The sequence below is a fragment of the Odocoileus virginianus genome, chromosome 20 (assembly GCF_023699985.2).
Source record: "Odocoileus virginianus isolate 20LAN1187 ecotype Illinois chromosome 20, Ovbor_1.2, whole genome shotgun sequence".
Lineage (NCBI taxonomy): Eukaryota > Metazoa > Chordata > Mammalia > Artiodactyla > Cervidae > Odocoileus > Odocoileus virginianus.
This window is the reverse complement of record NC_069693.1, coordinates 4,664,080-4,682,426: the sequence shown is the minus strand read 5'-3', so window position 1 is coordinate 4,682,426 and position 18,347 is coordinate 4,664,080. Positions and strand designations below refer to the sequence as shown.

Below are 18,347 nucleotides of genomic sequence, written 5' to 3'. Positions count from 1 at the left end.
GTCTTGTTTCCTCAGCAGATCACAGCTCCTCAACTCCATCTAGGATGCGGTGTCAGGATCTCTACCAGTTCGGTCAGAAGCTGGTCCGCAGGCGGCCCCTGGAGCCCACTGAGGATTCTGAGAGTCCCACGGCTCCTCTGAACATCCTGAAGCTGGTGGCCTTCGGTGTGGCCAGCACCCTGGGGGCTGGCGTATACATCCTGGTGGGAGAAGTGGCCATGTTCATTGCTGGACCAGCGATCATCATCTCCTTCTTGGTGGCAGCCCTGTCTTCTGTATTGTCTGGGCTCTGCTATGCCGAATTTGGGACACAGGTCTCATGGACTGGTTCTGCGTATCTCTACAGCTACATCACCATGGGAGAATTGTGGGCATTCATCACTGCCTGGAACCTCATACTGTCCTATGTTGTTGGTGAGGGGATGGGTCGGGGGTAGGTGTGGGGCTGAAGTTTGGGAGACCAGGAGCAGGCATTTGGGTCTTCAATCATGCATGAGAACTTGGTCATCCACTCTGTGAGGGGAGGAGGGGAATAACGTAAGGAAAAGCCCACAGCTTCATTCTTTTCGGCTCTCCCCTGCTTTCCTTAAGAGATGGACCAAGAATCCAGATGGAAATGGAATCATAGGGAGTGGGTGAGAGGGAGGCATGGCCCACAGGCTCATCCCCTCACTATACTGAAGTCTCTGCTTGGCGGTTGCCTTCAGAGTTTCCATTAGCATTTGAACTAAAATTTTAATCCTCATCGCCCAGACAACTTGCTCCCACTTCCCTCATTTCTTGTATAACTTTGATCTCCCACAAACATTAAATAGTTGACCTATTTTAGAATTATCTTGGTCTATTTTCCCCACCCCATGAAAAGAAGGTTTTTGAGATTTGGTATTTTGTTTTTTCCCCAACATACATGACTTTGTGTATTTATTTGTTGTTGTTGTTTGGTCACTAAATTGTGCCCAAGTCTTTGTAACCCCATGGACTGCAGCACACCAGGTGCCTCTCCCTCCACTATCTTCTGGAGTTTGCTCAAACTCATGTTCACTGAGTTGGTGATGCTGTCCAACCATCTCATCCTCTGAGGCCCCCTTCTCCTTTTACCTTCAATCTTTCCCATGTTGGACACCTTCTGACCCGGGGACCTCCTCTTCCAGAATCATAACTTTTTGCCTTTTCATGCTGTCCATCGGGTCCTCCTAGCAAGAATACTGGAGTGGGTTGCCATTTCCTTCTCCAGTGGCCCACGTTTTGTCAGAACTCTTCACTGTGACCCATCTGTCTTGAGAGGTCCTGCATGGCAACACTCACAGTTTTATTGAAATATGCTAGCCCGTCACCATGACAAGGCTGTGACCCACGAAGGGGGTCTTGGTGTATGGGGGGTACAATTTATAATTGTCAACAAATGTTTCTTCTTATTCTGCTTCAGTCACAGGCAGTGTGGCCAGGGCCTGGAGCATCGCCTTCGACAGCCTGATTGGGAACCACATCTTTCAGGCCTTAGAGGGAACTTTCTCTCCATATATGCCCTACTACCTGGCCAAGTATCCAGACTTTGTCGCTTTGTCCCTGGTGCTGTTGCTCACAGGTGAGACAGGGATCCAAGTTAGGATGGGAAGAGTGGCATGTGGGGTGGCAGGGGAACTAGGGTGGGAAAGGCATGAGGTGGCAGAACTGTGGGAAATTAGAAATTAGGGTCTGTGATACAAAAGACAGGAAGTTGAGACATAGACCGTTGTTTCCCACTCTTGGCATTACTGACCTTCTGGCTGAAACAGCCTTTGGTGTTGGGGGCCAACCTGTGCACTGCAGGATTTTCTTAATTAATCACTGTCAGGTGTGTAGCATCTTTGGACTTCATTCACTAAACACCCATGACTCATATTCCCCAAACTGTGACAATCAGGATGTCTCCAGACATTGCCAAATGTCCCCTGGGGACACAAATCACCCCTAGCTGAGAATCATTTACTTAGAGTGACAAGTTTCTTCCTCTGTATTGAGACTTTTTCAATGGGGAGGAAATTAGCATAGCGTAAAATTAGCCATTTTATTATTTTTCATTAGCCTTATTCATATATAATTGACATACAACATTATATCAACTCAAGGTGAACATCATGATGATTTGAGAGATGTGTATATTATGTGACTGGAGTAGGAAATGGCAACCCACTCCAGTAATCGTGCCTGGAAAATTCCATGGACAGAGGAGCCTGGCAGGCTACAGTCCATGGGGTCTCAAAGGGTCAGAGTGACTGAGTCCATATTATATGATAATGGCCACAGAAAGAAACTAACCATGTTAAAGTATGCAATTTAGTGGTACTTTGGGCATTCAAAATGTATAATGATCACCTTCTTCTAGCTTCAGGCATTTTCATCACAGCAAAAGGAAATCCAGTACCCACTGAGCAGTGACAGTCCATCCATCTTAATCTCACAGTCCTCCAACCCCTGGCAACCACTAGTCTGCCTTCTATGTCTATGGGTTTGATTTGGTTATCTCGGAATGTCTCACATTCCATCTTTCCCACAGGAGTACTGGTTCTGGGAGCTCGTGAGTCAGTTCTAGTTGGAAAAATATCCACAGGCATCAACCTTTTGGTTCTCAGCTTCATCATCATCTCTGGCTTCATTAAGGGAGACAAGCACAACTGGGAGCTCACGGAACAGGACTACACATTGAACACGTCTGAATCTGGTGACATCTCTAGGTCAGGAGGGTGCTCCTGGTCCTTGTCATGCTTGTGGGGGCTGGTGCAGAGCTGGGAATCTGGCGGGGTCTAAAGAGATCTGGGCTGGTGGATCCGGATAACAAGGTCGTGGAGCCCAGGGCTTGAGGTATTAGCTGTGAAGGCCGGTAGGGATGACTGAACACACCTGCCTCATGGTCCTTCTTGCTTCTTCTCTCACTGTAGCTTGGGCCCCCTGGGTTCTGGAGGGTTTGTGCCCTTCCACTATGATGGGATTCTCCATGGAGCAGCTCTATGTTTCTACTCGTTTGTGGGTTTTGATGACATTGTCACTAAAGGTAACAGGGCCATTGTGTGTCCCATCAGGGGATTGGGCTGTCCTTGGGCATAGGGGTTGATAGATTTTTAACCCTCTGAACTTCAAGAAGAGAATGGATTTTGTGCTGTGCCATCTGTGTTTTCCTCACCCGAGATGTTCACCCACCCTGCAGGGGAAGAAGCCCCAGATCCTCACCGCTCCATCCCCATCAGCATCGTGACCACGGTCTTCATCTGCTTTTTGGCGTATTTTGGTGTCTCGGCGACTCTCACCCTCATGGTGCCCTACTACCAGATTCAGCCTGACAGCCCCTTTCCACAGGCTTTCCTCCATGTTGGGTGGGGCCCTGCCAGATATATTGTGGCTGTTGGCATCCTCTGTTTTCTTTTATACAGGTCAGTGTCAAGGCTTTCTCTCCACGAACTGTCAGATGCTCAGGTGTTTCAGCCCTTGGGATTGAGAGACAAGAGGGAAAGACCCCTTACCCTAGCTAGACCAGGGAGCCAGAGCCCTGGTCTCCTGCTTCTCAACATCCCCACCCGTGTTCCCACCGTGCCTTCCAGACTGCAGAGCTCCCTGTTCCCCGTGCCTCAGGTGATCCAGGAAATGGCCGAGGATGGGCTCCTTTTCCGAGGACTTGCCCGGACCCATGCCCGCACGAAGACGCCCATCATGGCCACCGTGTCCTCTGGAATTCTCGCAGGTGAGCCTCAGAACCCACTCCTCCTTGGATACTGTCCTTATCTGGATATGCCCAGTGGTTTCTCACTGCCGGCCCCCACCTCATTCGCGCCCTCATTCTAGGGATCATGGCGTTGCTCTTTGAGTTCAGTAATCTGGTGGACCTCATGTCGATTGGACACTTGCTGGTTTACTCCTTGGTGGCGTTTTTTGTCCTTGTCCTCAGGTGAGACTTCACTGCACCCTGACTGGGGCTCTTACGTTCCTAAAGACTGAATGGCAGTTCATCCTCTTCAGCTTTTTTTTTTTAATTATTTGTTTTAATTGGATGCTAATTATTTTAAAATATCATAGTGGTTTTTGCCATACATTGACATGAATCCACCATGGGTGTACATGTGTTCCCTATCCTGAACCCCCTTCCACCTCCCTCCCCATCCCATCCCTCTGGGTCATCCCAGTGCACCAGCCCTGAGCAACCTGTCTCATGTATTGAACCTGGACTGGTGATTTGTTTCATATATGATAATATACATGTTTCAGTGCTATTCTCTCACATCATCCCAGCCTTGCCATCTCCCACAGAGTCCAAAAGACTGTTCTATACATCTGTGTCTCTTTTGCTTTCTCACATGAAGGGTTATCTTTAACATCTTCCTAAATTCCATATATATGCATTAGTATACTATATTGGTGTTTTTCTTTCTGGCTTACTTCACTCTGTATAATAGGCTCCAGATTCACCCACCTCATTAGAACTGATTCAAATGTATTCTATGTAATGGCTGAGTAATAATAGTCCATTGTGTCTATGTACCATAGCTTTCTTATCCATTCATATGCTGATGGACATCTAGGTTGCTTCCATGTTCTGGCTATTATAAACAGTGCTGTAATGAACATTGGGGTACACATGTCTCTTTCAATTCTGGTTTCCTTGGTGTGTATGCTCAGCAATGGGATTGCTGGATCATATGGCAGTCCTATTTACAGTTTTTTAAGGAATCGCCACACTCTCCTCTATAGTGGCTGTACTAGTTTGCGTTCCCACAAACAGTGTAAGAGGGTTCCCTTTTTTCCGCACCCTCTCTAGCATTTATTGCTTGATTTTTGGATAGCAGTCATTCTGACTGGTGTGAGATGGTACCCCAATGTGGTTTTGATTTGCATTTCTCTGATAATGAGTGATGTTGAGCATCTTTTCATGTGTTTGTTAGCCATCTGTATGTCTTCTTTGGAGAAATGTCTGTTTAGTTCCTTGGCCCATTTGTTGATTGGGTCATTTATTTTTCTGGAATTGAGCCATAGGAGTTGCCTGTATATTTTTAGATTAATTCTTTGTCAGTTACTTCATTTGCTATTCTTTTTTCCCATTCTGAAGGCTGTCTCTTCACCTTGCTTACAGTTTTCTTCATTGTGCAAAAGCTTTTACATTTAATTAGGTCCCATTTATTCACCTTTGCTTTTATTTCCATTACTATGGGAGGAAGGTCAAAGAGGATCCTGCTGTGGTTTATGTCAGAGAGTGTTTTGCCTATGTTTTCCTCTAGGATTTTCATAGTTTCTGGTCTTATATTTAGATCTTTAATCCATTTTGTGTTTATTTTTCTGTATGGTGTTAGAAAGTGTTCTAGTTTCATTCTTTTACAAGTGGCTGACAAGTTTTCCCAGCACTACTTGTTAAAGAGAGTTTCTTTTCTCCATTGTATATTCTTGCTTCCTTTGTCAAAGACAAGGTGTCCATAGGTGTGTGGATTTATATCTGGGCTTTCTATTTTGTTCCATTGATCTCTATGTCTGTCTTTGTGCCAGTACCATACTGTCTTGTAGGTTAGTTCCTCCAAGTTCATTCTTCTTTCTCAAGATTGCTTTGGTTATTCAAGGTTTTTTGTATTTCCATACAAATTGTGAAAGCATTTGTTCTAGTTCTGTGAAAAATACCGTTGGTAACTTGATAGGGATTGCATTGAATCTATAGAGCATTTTGGGTAGTATACTCATTTTCACTATATTGACTCTTCCAATCCATGAACATGGTGTATTTCTCCATATATTTGTGCCCTCTTTGATTTATTTTATCAGTAATTTATAGTTTTCTATACAGAATTCTTTTGTTTCTTTACATATATATATTCCTAAGTATTTTATTCTTTTCGTTGCAATGGTGAATGAAATTGTTTCCTTGATTTCTCTTTCTGTTTTCTCATTGTTAGTGTATAGGGATGCAAGGGATTTCTTTGTGTTAATTTTATATCCTGCAACTTTACTATATTCATTGTTTAGCTCTAGTAATCTTCTGGTAGAGTCTTTAGGTTTTTCTATTTAGATAATCATGTCATCTGCAAACAGTGAGTCTTTTACTTCTTCTTTTCCAGTCTGTAGTCCTTTTATTTCTTTTTCTGCTCTGATTGCCATGGCCAAAACTTGCAAATCTATGTTGAACAGTAGTGGTGAGAGTGGGCACCCTTGCCTTTTTCCTGACTTTAGGGGAAATGCTTTCAATTTTTTACTATTGCGGATAGTGTTTGCGGTCAGTTTGCCATATATAGCTTTTATTATGTTGAGGTATGTTCCTTCTATTCCTGTTTTCTGGAGAGTTTTTATCATAAATGGATGTTGAATTTTTCAAAGGCTTTCTCTACATCTATTGAGATAATCATATGGTTTTTATCTTTCAATTTGTTAATGTGGTGTATACATTGATTTGTGGATATTAAAGAATCCTTGCATTGCTGGGATAAAGCCCACTTGGTCATGAGGTATGATCTTTCTAATATGTTGTTGGATTCTGTTTGCTGAATGTTGTTAAGGATTTTTGCATCTATGTTCATCAGTGATATTGGCCTATAATTTTCTTTTTTTGTGACATCTTTGTCTGGTTTTGGTATTAGGGTGATGGTGGACTCATAGAATGAGTTTGGAAGTTTACCTCTCTTTGCAATTTTCTGGAAGAGTTTGACTGGGATATGTGTTAGCTCTTCTCTAAATTTTTGGTAGAGTTCAGCTGTGAAGCTGTCTGTTCCTGGGCTTTTGTTTGCTGGAATATTTCTGATTACAGTTTCAATTTCCATGCTTGTGATGGGTCTGTTAAGATTTTCTATTTCTTCTGGTTTAGTTTTGGAAAATTGTACTTTTCTAAGAATTTGTCCATTTCTTCCAAGTTGTCCATTTTATTGCCATATAGCTGCTGATAGTAGTCTCTTGTGATCCTTTGCATTTCTGTGTTGTCTGCTGTGATTTCTCCATTTTCATTTCTAATTTTGTTGATTTGATTCTTCTCCCTTTCTTTCTTGATGAGTCTGGCTAATGTTTTGTCAATGTTATTTATCTTCTCAGAGAACCAACTTTCAGCTTTGTTGATTTTTGCTATGGTCGCTTTGTTTCTTTTGCATTTATTTCTGCCCTAATTTTTGAGATTTCTTTCCTTCTACTTACCCTGGGGTTCTTCATTTCTTCCTTTTCTAGTTGCTTTATGTGTAGAGTTAGGTTATTTATTTGACTTTTTTCTTGTTTCTTGAGGTAAGCCTGTATTGCTATGAACCTTCCCCTTAGCACTGCTTTTACAGTGTCCCATAGGTTTTGGGTTGTGGTGTTTTCATTTTCATTCATTTATATTCATATTTTGATTCCTTTTTGATATCTTCTGTGATTTGTTCATTATTCAGAAGCATGTTGTTTAGCCTCCTTATGTTGGAATTTTTAATAGTTTTTTTTCCCCCTGTAATTGACATCTAATCTTACTGCATTATGGTCAGAAAAGATGCTTGGAATGATTTCAATTTTTTTGAGTTTACCAAGGCTAGATTTATGGCCCAGGATATAATCTATCCTGGAGAAGGTTTGTTGTGCACTTGAGAACAGGGTGAAATTCATTGTTTTGGGGTGAAATGTCCTATAGATATCAATTAGGTCTAACTGGTCCATTGTGTCTTTTAAAGTTGGTATTTCTTTGTTATTTTCTGTTTAGTTGATCTATCCATAGATGTGAGTGGGGTATTGAAGTCTCCACTATTATTGTGTTATTGTTAATTTTCCCTTTCATAGTTGTTAGCATTTGCCTTAACATATTGCAGTGCTCCTATGTTGGGTGGATATATATTTATACTTGCTATATCTCCTTCTTACATTGATCCTTTGATCATTATGCAGTGTCCTTCTTTGTGTCTTTTCACAGCCTTTATTTTAAACTCTATATTATCTGATATGAGTATTGCTACTCCTGCTTTTTTTTTTTTTTTTTGGTCTCCATTTGTGTGAAATATCTTCTTCCAGCCCTTCACTTTCAGACTGTATGTGTCCCCTGTTTTGAGGTTAGTCTCTTGTGGACAGCATATATAGGGGTCTTGTTTTTGTATCCATTCAGCCAGTCTTTGTCTTTTGGGGGGGTGTCCAACCCATTTACATTTAAGGTAATTATATATAAGTATGATCCCATTGCCATTTACTTTGTTGTTTCAGGTTTAAGTTTATATACCCTTTCTGTGTTTCCTGTCTAGAGAAGATCCTTTAGCATTTGTTGAAGAGCTGGTTTGGTGGTACTGAATTCTCTCAGCTTTTTCTTGTCTGTAAAGCTTTTGATTTCTCCTTCATATCTCAATGAGATCCTGCTAGGTACAGTCATCTGGGTTGTAGGTTTTTCTCTTTCATCGCTTTAAGTATGTCCTGCCATTCGCTTCTGGCCTGAGGAGTTTCTATTGAAAGATCAGCTGTTATCCTTATGGGAATCCCCTTGTGTGTTAATTGTTGTTTTTCCCTTGCTGCTTTTAATATTTATTCTTTGTTTTATCTTTGTTAATTTGATTAATATGGGTCTTGCAGTGTTTTGCCTTGGGTTTATCCTGTTTGGGACTCTCTGGGTTTCTTGGACTTGGGTGACTATTTCCTTCCCCATTTTAGGGAAATTTTCAGCTATTATCTCCTCAAGTATTTTCTCTTGGCCTTTCTTTTTGTCTTCTTCTTCTGGGACTCCTATGATTCTAATGTTGGGGTGTTTCACATTGTCTCAGAGGTCCCTGAGGTTGTCCACATTTCTTTTAATTCTTTTTTCTTTTTTTTTTTTTCCCTCTCTGCTTCATTTATTTCTACCATTCTATCTTCTACCTCACTTATCCTATCTTCTGCCTCTGTTATTCTGCTGTTGGTTCCCTCCAGAGTGTTTTTTATATCAGTTATTGCATTATTCATTATTGACTGACTCTTTTTTATTTCGTCTAGGTCCTTGTTAAACATTTCTTGCATCTTCTTGATCCTTGTCTCCAGGGTATTTACCTGTAACTCCATTTTGCCTTAGAGATTTTGGATCATTTTTACTATCATTATTCTGAATTCTTTTTTAGGTAGACTCCCTATCTCCTCCTCTTTTGTTTGGTTTGGTGGGCATTTATCACGTTCCTTTACTTGCTGGGTGTTTCTCTGCCTTTTCATCTTATTTAGATTGGTTTTGCTTGGGCTGGCCTTTCTGTATTCTGGCAGCTTGTGGTTCCTCCTTATTGTGGAGATTCCTCCCTGTGGGTGGGGTTGGACAAGTGGCTTGTCGAGGTTTTCTGGTCAGGGAAGCTTGTGTCAGTGTTCTGATGGCTGGAGCTGGATTTCTTCTTTTTGGAGTGCAATGAAGTGTCCAGTAGTGAGTTTTGAGATGTCTATGGGTTTGATGTGCCTTTGGGCAGCCTGTATATTGAAGCTCAGGGCTATATTCCTGCGTTGCTGGAGAATGTTCGTGGTATGTCTTGCTCTGGAACTTGTTGGCTCTTAGGTGGTGCTTGGTTTCAGTGGAGGTATGAAGGCTTTTGGATGAGCTCTTATCGATTAATGTTCCCTGGAGTCAGGAGTTCTGTGGTGATCTCAGGTTCTGGGCTTAAGTCTCATGCCTCTGGTTCTCAGTCTTATTCCTACAATAGCCTCAAGACTTCTCCATCCATACAGCACCGAAGATAAAACTTCTAGGGTAATGGTGAAAAGATTCTCCACAATGAGGAATACCCAGAGAGGTTCACAGAGTTACATGGAGAAGAGAAGAGGGAGGAGGGAGATAGAGGTGACCAGGAGGAGAAGAGGGGGAATCAAAAGGGGAGAGAGCAATCTAGCCAGTAATCAATTCCCTATGTGCTCTCCACAGTCTGGATCCCTCAGAGAGGTTCACGGAGTTACATAGAGAAGAGAAGAGGGAGGAAGGAGAGAGAGGTGAGCAGGAGAAGAAAGGGGGAATCAAAAGGAGAGAGATAGATCTAGGCCGTATTCTGTTCCCTAAGTGTTCTCCACAGCCCAGAACACACACAGAGATTCACAGCGTTGGGTTGAGAAGAGAAGGGGGAGGGAGGAGATAGAGGTGACCTGGGGGAGAAAAATGAGAGTCAAAAGGGGGAGAGAGTAATCAAGCCAGTAATCACACTCCTAAGTAAAAATGGGTACTGAAGATTGGATTCTTAAATGTACAAAATTGATAACTAATACCATAAAGCAAAGATTAAAAATCTAGAGTAGAGGTTAGACTCTCAAAACTACAATGTTAAAAAAAACAAAAACACAAAATCACAAAAATATAAGAAATATATATGAAGTTTGCTTTAAAAATAAGGTCTTTTTTTTTTTGCAAGGTATTAGTAAGTTATAAAAATGAAAATTAAAAGAGTAAGAGAGGACTTAAAAAAAAGAAAAAAATTTCTAAAAAAAATGATAATAGTAAAAATATATCTAGGAATTTCTCTGGAGCTATTGTGGGCAGTGTGGGTCAGTTCAGTTTCAGATAGTTCCTTGTTCCAGCTTATATTTCTGAGGATTTATAGGCCCCTTCCAATGTAGTTGGTGTTAACTACAGGGATTTTAATCTGTTGCACCTGTCACTTCCAAAGTGGTTCCCTCTGTTTACTTGGCTTCTTCTGTTTGCTGGTCTCTTCAGTTTCTCATTTCCACCCTGACACAGGGGGCGAAGGTGGTCACTTATTTAGGCTCACTTGTTCAGTCATGCTGTGGGGAGGGAGGAACACCGTGAACAAATGTCCCTGGCATGTGTGGGAAACGCTCGCAGTGTTCCGGCCACACTGGGTTTGCCCCCGCTCACGGCACGTGTGCTTTCCCAGTCTACACTGCTCAGGCTCCAGGTTGCTCTGCAGGGAGTGAACCCTGGGTTGCATGCACTTCCCAGGTCTAAGCTGCTCAGGTTCAGATTCTCAGGTACTCCACAAAGGCGCAGACTCAGTTGGGCCTGCGTTTTGTGCCCTTCCATGGTCCGAGCAGCTCAGGTGACCAGGTTCTTAGTGAGAGCACGCTCCCTAGGTGTGGCGCATCTTATCACCACCCGGGTCCCAGCCGCTCGGTTTCCAGGGCACGCCTGTCTCCAGGGTGCCGGGTATCTCTTCTGGGGAGCTGATCTCTGTCTGTGACTTTCCCAGCTATGTCAACCGCCCAGAATCTCAGGAAGTCTTGGTTAGAAACTGGAAGCTTGTTCGCAGTTTGTTAGGGGATGCCATCTCTGGGGCCGAGTTTGCCCCTTTCCTGCTCTGGCTGGCGCCCGCCTGTCCCCTGCCTCCAGCGGGGGATGGACTGGTCCTCAGCCGGCTAGCTCTTCTCTGGTATTGCTCAGTCCTTTGTTCTGTGAGCGGGTGGCAGGGCCTTCAGATAGGGCTTTCTTCAGGATAGTTCTCTCTCTCTCTCTGTCTCTCTTTTTTTTCCTCTCTCTCTCTGGTTATCCCACAGTTTAGGTTGCTGTCTCACATTATCTCCCTCAGACTGCCCTCAGGGCATTCATGCCCGTCCTTACCCTAAGCAATACAGCCCGATCCTCCCCATTCAGCCCCCGCTTGCTGGTGGCGGATGCAAGCCTCTGGGGTGCTTCTCTGCTGGGAGTTGCCATTAGGCATGCAATCTGTGGGTTTTATTTATTTATTTTTCCTCCCAGTTATGTTGCCCTCTGAGATTCCAAAACTTCCCACAGACCACTGGTGAGGTTTCCTGGTGTTTGGAAACTTCTCTTTTAAGACTCCGTTCCCTGTATGATCTCCATCCCTAACTATTTTGTCTCTCTTTTTATCTTTTATATTTTGTCTACCTCCTTTCAAAGACAATGGGCTACGTTTCTGGGTGGCTGATGTCCTCTGCCAGCGTTCAGAAGTTGTTTTGGGAGTTTTCTCAGCGTACAAATGTACTTTTGATGAATTTGTGGGGGAGAAAGTGGTCTCCTCGTCCTATTCCTCCACCATCTTATCCTCACCAACCCCCCCTCCACCGCTCCTCACTCTTCAGCCTTCTAAACACCTGCTCTGCTTAAGGCAGGAAAGTGGTGCATTAGGCTGCCTTTTTTTGAATGAGTAGGGACTGCTGTTAATATTCCTATAATATCTCTAATTCAGGTACCAGACAGACTGGAATTTAAGCAAGAATGAGAAAATAGAAGACAAAATTCAGATGAAGCCTCTAGTTAAGAAAAATCCTTTGGAATCTAAACCTGAAGCAGGAACCTCAAAGACTCTAACGAGTCTGTGGTTGCCTATCAGCACCACCCCCACCCAGAAATCTGCCCAGATTGTCTATGGATGTGCCTTCCTGCTTGGTGAGCGCTGGGACGTCTCTTTGGTCATATTTTGAAATTGACAGGATGGAGTGAGTGTGTCTATTTTGTCAGTGGAGGAGTCTGGAAGATATGACGGCTGTTCCTGATGTTGGTGGTTTCAGGGAAGGATGTGACCCGAGGTCCTAACGTCTTTGTCTTCTGGGTGCTCCTTGACCCTCGCAGTTCTCCTGCTGACCATCCTGAGCCTGATCCTGGCCCAGTGGCCCAGCCAGGTGTTCTCTGGAGACCCCGTGCTCACAGCAGTGACTGTGCTGCTGCTGCTGCTCATCACTGGGGTCACGGTCATCATCTGGAGGCAGCCCCAGGACCCCTCTCCTCTTCCGTTCAGGGTAGGTGACCTTATGTGTCCAAAGTGTCCACCTTGAGTGAATGAAGTCTCTGTCCTTTGATGGCAAAATATCCTTTCCCGGACAGGGAATAAGGGGAGTTACTGAAACCAATGGACTATTCCCTGATTCACACTCAGGGCTTTGCATACACAGTCTCAGTAAGCACTGAATGCACAGCCTGAGGAAGACAGGAGTCTCCCACCCACGTGGAATAGGGTCTCCCTTTCAGACCTCTGGGCTGTGTTCAGTGATGAACTGACTCTGCCCACAGGTTCCTGCTCTGCCTGTCCTCCCACTGGTCAGCATCTTCGTGAATGTTTACCTGATGATGCAGACGACCTCTGGGACCTGGGCCCTGTTTGGCATCTGGAATGCCATTGGTAAGTTGCTTTCTGGGATAAAGAGGTTTCTTGAATGACTGAACCCAACATCTTCCTACTATTTCTCCCCACACTGTATCAGACTCCACAGGAGGTCTACTGGGCATTTGTAAGTGAGGAGAGCACCTACATTTCCTTCTCATCATCTCATCTCCCTACAGGATTTCTCATATACTTTGGATACGGGATCCGACACAGCCTGGCAGGGAACAATCATCAACAGCCATCAGCCACCAGCCTCCATCTCCCAGACTCTTGACAGAGACATCCCTGGTGCTGAGTCATCTTACCCACAGGAAGTAGATGCTGCATGGAATCCCTCCATGCCCTGGAGGATCTGCTGGTTCAAGGGACACTGTGAGCCTCTGTGGAGTGTGAAAGTGGAGGCATCTAAAGCCCTGTGTTTATTGCTAGTGGACAAAATGACTGGACCATTGTGCAATTTTCAGTAAGCTTTTAAAAACACACTATACATACTTATAAGTGCATGCTTCATAAGTGTGCAGCAAGATGAATTTTCACAAACAAAGTACCACAATGTAACCAGCAAGTAGAGGAAGAAATAAATTATTAATGGGCATATTAGAAGCACCTTTTTTACTTATTTCTAACAAGAACACAGAGACTGCCCCACTGGAAGGAAACTCAGGTGAGGATGTATTATGTGAAGAGTTATACTCCAGGGAATTCCCTGGCAGTCCAGTGGCTAAGACTCCACACTCCCAGTGCAGGGGGCATGGGTTCTATCCCTGGTTGGGGAACAAAGACCCTGCATGCCCCATGGTGTAGCCAAAATTAAAAAAAAAAATGGTTTAAGAATGACTGACTTTCCTCCCCTAGCTTCCCCTTAGTAAACACGCAGGTGGACCACACGGGCAAGAGAATCTCTGGTTGCAGGTGGGTCAGTCGAGCAAGACAGTGTCCCAGGGAAAATAGGCAGTCCATTGCTGCCCATTTGCAGCAATGGAAAAAAGACAGTGACTTCCTGCCTTAACGATTAACTGAGATTGTTTCCCTTTAAAGACGGTCATGGCTGAGCAGAACTGTTATGGATGCAAGTCCACCTTCTCCCCAGATCACTGGATTTTCTGAATAAAGCATCTTTCTTCTCTATGAAAGCTTGCCCCTTGATTTACTGTCTGTTGAACAGCAAGTGGCTGAACCTGCCTTCTGTTACAAATCTAACTCCAGGTCCAGAATAGCCAATGGGTCCATATGGGTCACCATGTCTCTGAGTTAATATGCTCAGGGTGAATCTTCTATCCTCAAGTGCAAAGAGTGAAAATGGTAATTTATAGTTAGGATGGCCTAATGCTGGAGACTGGGCTATTGCAGATTATTTATTTTATTTTACTTTCATTTATTTATGTTAGTTGGAAGCTAATTACTTTACAATATTGTAGTGGTTTTTGCCATACACTGACATGAATCAACCATGGAATTTACATGTGTTCCCCATCCTGAAACCCTCTGCCAACTCCCTCCCCATCCCAGCCCTCTGGGTCATCCTAGTGCACCAACCCTGAGCACTTGTCTCACACATCAAACCTGGACTGGTGATCTGTTTCACAATTGATAATATACATGTTTCAATGCTATTACCTCAGATCATCCCACCCTTGCCTTCTCCTACACAGTCCAAAAGTCTGTTCTATACATCTGTGTCTCTTTTTCTGTCTTGCATATAGGGTTATCATTACCATCTTTCAAAATTCCATATATATGCATTAGTATACTTTATTGGTATCTTTCTTTCTGGCTTACTTCACTCTGTATAATGGACTCCAGCTTCATCCACCTCATTAGAACTGATTCAAATGTATTCTTTTTAATGGCTGAGTAATATTCCATTGTGAATATGTACCACAGCTTTCTTATCCATTCATCTGCTGATGGGCATCTAGGTTGCTTCCATGTTCTGGCTATTATAAGCAGTGCTGCAATGAACATTGGAGAACACATGTCTCTTTCAGTTCTGGTTTCCTCGGTGGGTATGCCCAGGAGTGGAATTGCTAGGTCATATGGCAATTCTATTTCCAGTTTTTTTATGGAATCTCCACACTGTTCTCCACAGTGCTGAGATTTTAAAGCATTTATACCTTATGTCATTTGTTCAATGGTTCCAGTTGGGTAGACTTTATTAAGGCACAGACAGATTGGACAATGTGGGAAAAACTAAGTACCCAATTTCTGTAAAATCTTGTTGTTGTTCAATTGCCAAGTCATGTCAGACTCTTTGTGATCTAATGGACTGCAGCATGTCAGGCTTCCCTGTCCTTCACTATCTCCTGGAGTTTGTTCAAACTCATGTCCACTTAGTCGGAAACCCCCTGAGAGATTTCTTTATTCTGAGAATTGAAAAAGCCAGGATTCTCTCAATTCTTTCAGAATCAATCAGTAAGCATGTCTTAGTGATGTGTGTGTTTACAAAGTCAAGTCTCACCCTTTGCAACCCCATGGACTGCAGCCTGCCAGGCTCCCCTGTCCATGGGATTCTCCAGGCAAGAATACTGGAGTGAGTTGCCATTTTCTCTTCCAGGGAGTCTTCCTGATGCAGGGATCAAACTGGTTGTTTTCTGCTTGGCAGGCAGATTCTTTACCACTGAGCCACCTGGGAAGCCCATGAGAAGGGAGTTACTCATCCTTATCTTCAAAACAGATGTTCTTTACCCCAAAGGTTAAATTAGATGAGCTGTGAGGGCTGGACAATGCAGCCTTGGTTCATACACAGTTCAGGCTGAACCTTGTATAAGCCAAATTGACCTCCCCTCAATATGTGAACATTTTCTCTATCACCAGCAGATAAAAATCTTAGAACCCCATGATCCAGCATGAGGAAGAAAAGAAAGCACACTCTGGAAGAAATATTTGTATACCCAGGTTCACAGCGGTGTTATTTGCAATAACTAAAGCATGAGAGCAATCCAAGTGCACCTTGACTGAGAAATAGATGAACCAATGTGGCAAGCACAAATAATAGAGTATTATTTACCATTGAAAAGGAAGGGAATTCTAACACATACTACAACATGAAGGAACATTGTGCACATTCTTCTAAGTGAAATAAACCTGACAGGAAAGGACAAATATTCTGTGATTCCCCTTAAATGGAGTATCTGGAGTGGTCACATTCATCAAGACAGAGAGGAAAAGGGTAATTTCCAAGAATTGGTGGAGGAGAAATAGCTCACCTGGAATACCATTACCTCCACTAACTTTGTTCATACTGATGCTTCCTAAGGCCCACTTCAAGTCACACTCCAGGATGTCTGGCTCTAGGTGAGTGACCTCACCATCGTGGTTATCTGGGTCATGAAGATCATTTTTGTATAGTTCTTCTCTGTATTCTTGTCACCTCTTCTTAATATCTTCTGCTTCTGTTAGGTCCATACAATTTCTGTCATTTATTGTACCCATCTTTGCATGAGATTTTCCCTTGATATCTCTACCATTTTCTTGGAGAGATATATAATCATTCCCATTCTATTGTTTTCCTCTATTTCTTTGCATTGAACATTTAGGTAGGCTTTCTTATCTCTCCTGGCTATTCTTTGGAACTCTGCACTCAATTGTCTCTATCTTTCCTTTTCTCCTTTGCCTTTCTCTTTGCTTCTCAGCTATTTGTAAGGCCTCCTCAGACAACCATTTTGCCTTTTTGCATTTCTTTTTCTTGGGGATAGTTTTTTTCACAGCTGTGAAAATGCTGCACTTAATGCCAGCAAATTTGGAAAACTCAGCAGTGGCCACAGGACTGGAAAAGTTCAGTTTTCATTTCAATCCCAAAGAAAGGCAATGCCAAAGAATGCTCAAACTACCACACAATTGCACAATTACATACTAGCAGAGTAATGATCAAAATCCTCCAAGCTAGACTTCAACAATATGTGAAACAAGAACTTCCAGATGTTCAAGTTGGATTTAGAAACGGCAGAGGGACCAGAGATCAAATTGAGAACATCCATTGGATCATAGGAAAAGCAAAAGAATTCCAGAAAACATCTACTACTGTTTCACTGACTACCTAAAGTCTTTGTGTGGATCACAACAAACTGTGGTAAATTTTTAAAGAGACGGGAATACCAGACTACGTTACCTGCCTCATGAGAAACATGTATGCGGGTCAAGAAGCAACAGTTAGAATCATACATGGAACAACAGACTGGTTCCAAATTAGGAAAGAAGTACATCAAGGCTGTATGTTATCACCCTGCTTATTTAACTTATATGCAGATTACATCATGAGAAATGCAGAACTGGATGAAGCACAAGCTGGAATCAAGATTGCTGGGAGAAATATCAATAACCTCAGAAATGCAGATGACACTGCCCTTATGGCAGAAACTGAAGAGGAACCAAAGAGCATCTTGATAGAGGTAAAAGGGGAGAGTGAAAACCTGGCTTCAAACTCAACATTCAAAATATGAAGATCATGGCATCTGGTCCCATCACTTCATGGCAAATAGATGGGGAAACAGCAGAAACAGTGTCAGACTTTATTTTTTGGGGCTCCAAAATCACTGCCGATGGTGACTGCAGCCATGAAATTAAAAAACGCTTGCTCCTTGTATGAAAAGGTATGACCAACCCAGACAGCATATTAAAAAGCAGAGGCATTACTTTACTGACAAAGGTCCATCTAGTCAAAGCTATTGTTTTTCCAGTAGTCATGTGTGTGTGTGAGAGTTAGACCATAAAAAAAGCTGAGTGCCAAAGAATTGATGCTTTTGGACTGCGGTGTTGGAGAAGACTCTTGAGAGTCTCTTGGACTGCAAGGACATCCAACTAGTCCATCCTAAAGGAAATCAGTCCTGAATATTCATTGGAAGAACAGATGCTGAAGCTGAAACTCCAATATTTTGGCCACCTGATGCAAAGAAGTGACTCATTGGAAAAGACCATGATGTTGGGAAAGATTAAAGGCAGGAGGAGAAGGGGATGATAGAGGAGGAGATGGTTGGTTGGCATCCCCAATTCAATGGACATGAGTTTGAGCAGGTTCCAGGAGTTGGTGATGGACAGGGAAGCCTGGAGTGCTGCAATCCACGGGGTCACAAAGAGTTGGACACAACTGAGCAAACTGAACTGAACTGGTGGAGGAGAAAAGGGGAGTTGCTGATGAATGGATATAGAGCTGAAGTTCTGCAAGATGAAAAAAAGTTCTGGGGTTTGGTTGCACAAAGTGTGTATGTACTAACTACTACTGATATGGAGACCTAACGATGGTTAAAATGGTCGATTTTATGTTATGTGTGTTTTACCACAAAAAAAAAAAAAAAAAAGCCCTCTCAGAATCTCTCATGAGGGTAACCACATAAGTGTCAAGGGCTGATAACAACAACTCAGATGCTAACTGCCTGCCCAACCCCATCTCCACCCCAA

The 18,347-nt window shown here is 43.1% G+C and overlaps 1 protein-coding gene across 7 annotated transcripts in view; it reads left to right on the top strand.

Annotated features, from left to right (window-relative positions):
* LOC139029674 (cationic amino acid transporter 3-like) overlaps window positions 1–13,556 on the top strand; it is a 30,876-nt gene extending 17,320 nt beyond the window's left edge. For 3 of the 7 annotated variants that reach the window (XM_070450393.1, XM_070450391.1, XM_070450395.1), the window contains 11 exons: window positions 19–414; window positions 1,427–1,585; window positions 2,537–2,714; window positions 2,919–3,031; window positions 3,185–3,407; window positions 3,576–3,715; window positions 3,817–3,919; window positions 12,039–12,238; window positions 12,361–12,588; window positions 12,860–12,968; window positions 13,130–13,556. In XM_070450393.1, coding sequence (XP_070306494.1) covers window positions 45–414; window positions 1,427–1,585; window positions 2,537–2,714; window positions 2,919–3,031; window positions 3,185–3,407; window positions 3,576–3,715; window positions 3,817–3,919; window positions 12,039–12,238; window positions 12,361–12,588; window positions 12,860–12,968; window positions 13,130–13,271 — 1,965 coding nt within the window. In that variant the 5' untranslated portion in view covers window positions 19–44 and the 3' untranslated portion in view covers window positions 13,272–13,556. Of the gene's footprint in view, window positions 1–15; window positions 415–1,426; window positions 1,586–2,536; window positions 2,715–2,918; window positions 3,032–3,184; window positions 3,408–3,575; window positions 3,716–3,816; window positions 3,920–12,038; window positions 12,239–12,360; window positions 12,589–12,859; window positions 12,969–13,129 lie in introns of all 7 variants that reach the window. The other 4 variants (XM_070450392.1, XM_070450390.1, XM_070450394.1 and 1 more) reach the window with 2 other exon arrangements.
* The last annotated feature ends 4,791 nt before the right edge of the window (window positions 13,557–18,347 follow it).